This window comes from Miscanthus floridulus, chromosome 7, assembly GCF_019320115.1.
Source record: "Miscanthus floridulus cultivar M001 chromosome 7, ASM1932011v1, whole genome shotgun sequence".
Taxonomy (NCBI): domain Eukaryota; kingdom Viridiplantae; phylum Streptophyta; class Magnoliopsida; order Poales; family Poaceae; genus Miscanthus; species Miscanthus floridulus.
The window spans coordinates 110,416,953-110,421,657 of NC_089586.1; the positions used below are offsets into that span (position 1 = coordinate 110,416,953).

Sequence of the window (4,705 nt, forward strand, 5' to 3'; positions counted from 1 at the left end):
AGAGGCAAAATCCAAGCTAGACAAAACAGTACCAAAAGAATCCTAAGGGGCTGTTTGGATCCTTCCATCCCTTGCTAGCATCACATTTTTTAGCGAAAAGGACTTTGTGTTATATTTAATTGTGGAATAAAATAGAATTCAATGTCATACTACAACTTTGCCAGCTAAAAACACAATTGGATGCCAACTTTAGTGTCGAATGAATGCCAGATAAGATTATTTGCCATGTTTTTAGACAATTGGATGTGAAACAATTCCAAGTCTTACAAATTTAAACGAACACTAACTGTGATAATTTACCATGTTTATAGACAATTGGGGTTTAGATGGCTCGAGAATTACTCACAACAAAAACACACAAGAGCATTGTGCAAAGCCCATGTCAATCTTTTCCTACTAAAAGGCCTCCTTGCTGCAGCGGTTTATTTCACTTCGTTCATGAGAAAGAAAGTGTACACTATGTAAAATTAATTAAACCAAGCAGGCCAATCGGTAGAAAAGTTCGAGACTGGAGGAATTAATTTGACAAGGTTAGCCAGCAACTAAGGGCATCATCAATAGTGGCTTATTATAAGCTAGCTCTAAGTATATTATTTTATATTTTATTAATAGAGAGAGGAAAACTATGTCTTGATCAAAAGTTAATCTCATGCAGAAGCTTCAAAGTCATGTGAAGTTATTATTATATAGAGCTATTCATATTATGAGCTACTTTCTCGTTTAGAAATGATACTCATGTTTGACTAGCAAGAGAAAAATTTAGTAGTAATAAAATAATTTTCTTAGAACTGGTAATTATGCCCTAAACCGAGAGAGCTATACTGCGGTAGGGTTGCCAGCCTGACGCAGCGGCGAGAGGCCAGGAGGACGAGGACGGATAAGCAAGCAGCCAAACTGAGCTACGGCAGTGTGCAGTGCAGTACGAGAGCGTGCGTGTCCGGTATCCGCTAGGCCGGTTGGTTTTTTTTTCGAGTAATAAGCCCGGCTGATGCTGGTTTGGTGTGAGAAAAAAATATTGTTAGCTGGCTGATAAACTTTGACTGAAATTAACAAGCGAACGGGCTCATACATGGGTAGAAAGGGAGAGGTTGAGCTGGAGCGTGGGATGGATTCAATTAATCGCGCGCTCGCAATAATTCCCCCCCTTCTCCTTCTCCCCTCGTTCGCTCAGTCGCATGGCCCCTGTTCCTCCTGCGGAGTGCGATGCCGATGCGTCGTGGTGGTAGATTTTTGGGGAGAGACTAAAGGCTCACCGCCAATCTATAAATAGCTGCCACCTCCCTCGCCTTTCCCTCCACCCCAACACCCCATCTCTTCTCTTGTCTTCATCCTCCTCGTCCGCCGTTGGTTGCAGTCTCCTCCTCCTCCGCCTCCTAGCTGCTGCTTACCTCCTTTCACCGCAACAAGCAGAGAGCGAGCAAGGCAAAAGCCATCATCATGGGCGCCTTCTTGCTCTTCGTCTGCCTCCTGGCGCCGATGATCGTGCTCGCCTGCGCCGTCCGCGGCCGGAAGCGGCCTGCGCCGGCGTCGGCGTGCGGCAATAAGGCGCTGCCTCTGCCGCCGGGGTCGATGGGGTGGCCGTACGTGGGCGAGACGTTCCAGCTCTACTCGTCCAAGAACCCCAACGTGTTCTTCGCCCGGAAGCAGAACCGGTACGGGCCGATCTTCAAGACCCACATCCTGGGGTGCCCCTGCGTGATGGTGTCCAGCCCCGAGGCGGCGCGCTTCGTGCTCGTCACGCAGGCGCACCTCTTCAAGCCCACGTTCCCGGCGAGCAAGGAGCGCATGCTGGGGCCACAGGCCATCTTCTTCCAGCAGGGCGACTACCACGCCCACCTCCGCCGCCTCGTCTCCCGCTCGTTCTCCCCCGAGGCCATCCGCGGCTCCGTGCCGGCCATCGAGGCCATCGCGCAGCGCTCGCTCCACTCCTGGGACGGCCACCTCGTCAACACTTTCCAAGAGATGAAGCTGGTGGGTTGGGGGACTGGAGTTGCTGTTGTTCTTGTTCTTCTTCCTCACAATATGCTCTGTTCCGCTCTGTTCATTCCATCCTTGCCCTGAATGTGACCGCTGATTCTGTGACCTCCCGCTGCTGCAGTACGCGCTGAATGTGGCATTGCTGTCCATCTTCGGCGAGGAGGAGATGCGCTACATCGAGGAGCTGAAGCAGTGCTACCTGACCCTGGAGAAAGGGTACAACTCGATGCCGGTGAACCTGCCGGGCACCCTGTTCCACAAGGCCATGAAGGCCCGCAAGCGCCTGGGCGCCATCGTGGCCCACATCATCGAGGCCCGGCGCGAGCGGCGGCAGCGCGGGAGCGACCTCCTGGCGTCCTTCCTGGACGACCGCGAGGCGCTCACCGACGCCCAGATCGCCGACAACGTGATCGGCGTCGTCTTCGCCGCCCGCGACACCACCGCCAGCGTGCTCACCTGGATGGTCAAGTTCCTCGGCGACCACCCCGCGGTGCTCAAGGCCGTCCAGGAGGAGCAGCAGGAGATCGCGCGGTCCAAGGGCTCCTCCGACGAGCCCCTGACGTGGGCGGACACGAGGCGGATGCGCACGACGAGCCGTGTGATCCAGGAGACGATGCGGGTGGCGTCCATCCTGTCCTTCACCTTCCGGGAGGCCGTGGAGGACGTGGAGTACCAAGGTGAAGCGTCACGTCCGTCCCGATAGCAAATAGTAGTCGGCTCCCGCCACCGTTTCACGCTAGATTGGAGGCGGGGGCTGTCTGTCCCTGTCCCTGTCGTGCGCTGCTGCGGATGAACAGGACGGACGGGACGGCTTCCTAACTGAAATGAATAGACTAACTCATCGTTGTGCTGTGTGTGCTGGCTGCTGCAGGGTACCTGATCCCCAAGGGATGGAAGGTGATGCCGCTGTTCCGGAACATCCATCACAGCCCCGACCACTTCCCCTGCCCGGAGAAGTTCGACCCCTCCCGATTCGAGGTCAGTCTCAGTTTCTCTTGCTTCTGCTGCTTCACCATTTGTGTGTTTCCCTCAGCACAACTGATGTGGGTGGGAAAGGGAAACCCATCGATCGATCGAGCATGTCATGTCCTCTAACGATCTGAATGGCTCTCTGTGATGCAGGTTGCTCCCAAGCCCAACACGTTCATGCCGTTCGGCAACGGGACCCACTCGTGCCCGGGCAACGAGCTCGCCAAGCTGGAGATGCTGGTGCTCTTCCACCACCTCGCCACCAAGTACAGGTGGTCCACCTCCAAGTCCGAGAGCGGCGTGCAGTTCGGCCCCTTCGCGCTGCCGCTCAACGGCCTGCCCATGACCTTCGGTCGCAAGGACTGATCAATGAGCCGAGATCGATGTGGATCGGAGGATCGGAGCCACACCAAACCCACGGCCGACGGAACCAAACCAAAACCAACAACACAAACAAGCGGATGGATGGATGGTGGTATATGCTACTACTACTAGTAATACCTAGGAACGCCGAAAACCGCTTCCGGGATTGGGCGTCGGCCGCGTGCGGCGGTCGCCATCGGACAGGACGAGGACGGTGACGGGCATCAGGCACAGGCAGGCATGGGATGATCAGAGAAGGATAACGCAAGTCCGTGTACAGATTCTTCTTCTTCAGCTAGTAGGGCCGGATCCCAAGAAGCCGGAAGACAAGACCAAAACACAAAATTAGGCGTACCCGCGTAGGTGTCACTCAGTCTAAGCTACTACTCCAGTAGGCATCAGATGACCCAGCGCAGCGCCACAAAGCTTAATTGTAAAACCAAACCATTTTTTTCATCTTCTTCTTTAGATTTTTTATAAGCCAGCCAGCCAGACAACACCTATAGGAGAAGAACCATAAAAGAAAGAGAGAGAGAGAGGCCCTGATTGGGATTGTAAGCTACTAGCAGCTAGGTTGTCCGCCTGAAAGCAGGCTGGCAGCTAGGCCGAATAATCCTTGGACGGATGGATGGATTGAATGCATCGCCGGAGTCAAAAGGAAACCACGTCGTCTTCCCGCAGCTAAGGCCCGGGACTCCGACGGCGACCCCGCCTTGTATTTGTTTCGTCCAACGCAAAAGACAGCGACTGCTTTCAGAACAGCTACCGCTCTCCCTGCACGTACTAATTAAATTCTCTAAGTGCGTCTGCGTCTGCTTTGCTCGGTTTTACTCCGTCTCCGGCGATTAACTAAGTTGTTAATTAAGCAATATCAGTCCTCGATCGCATAATGTGCTGTGCTGTGTCCATGCACGCTTCGAAGGAACAAAGTCTGCAATGCACTGCCGCTGCAGCTCTGAACTCTGAAGGAAGAAGAAAAATAATCTGCTGGACTTTGGGGTGTCGAGTAGTATGGACTTCCCCGGGTCAAACTGAAGAAACCATGATCCATGCTGTGGCCCTGATGATCTTCCGACTTTGTACCATTATTCTCGTTCTATATATGTAATGATTAATTATCTTGTACAGGTTACTGGTACTCCCTCCGTACATCCAAAAAGCATGCAGTTATAGAATAGTGTTATGTTAAAATAGGTGAAGTCTGACCAAATTTATATTAAAAATTAATAATATTTATCATACTAAATAGGTATAATTAGATTTGTAGTGAAACATACTTTCATAATATACTCATTGATGCCATAAACATTAATATTTCAACCTATATATTTAGTCAAACTTTAGCACTTTAATTGAGAATGAAGCTAGAATTGCATTGTTTTTTTGGAACGAGGGA

The 4,705-nt window shown here is 51.9% G+C and overlaps 1 protein-coding gene across 1 annotated transcript; it reads left to right on the forward strand.

Annotated features, from left to right (window-relative positions):
* The first annotated feature begins 1,218 nt into the window (after nucleotides 1-1,218).
* On the forward strand, nucleotides 1,219-4,434 carry LOC136467551 (abscisic acid 8'-hydroxylase 1-like). Its single transcript, XM_066466304.1, has 4 exons — nucleotides 1,219-1,971; nucleotides 2,099-2,654; nucleotides 2,849-2,955; nucleotides 3,100-4,434. The coding sequence occupies exons 1-4, from the start codon at nucleotides 1,438-1,440 to the stop codon at nucleotides 3,310-3,312; spliced, it is 1,410 nt and encodes a 469-aa protein (XP_066322401.1). The 5' UTR covers nucleotides 1,219-1,437; the 3' UTR covers nucleotides 3,313-4,434.
* The last annotated feature ends 271 nt before the right edge of the window (nucleotides 4,435-4,705 follow it).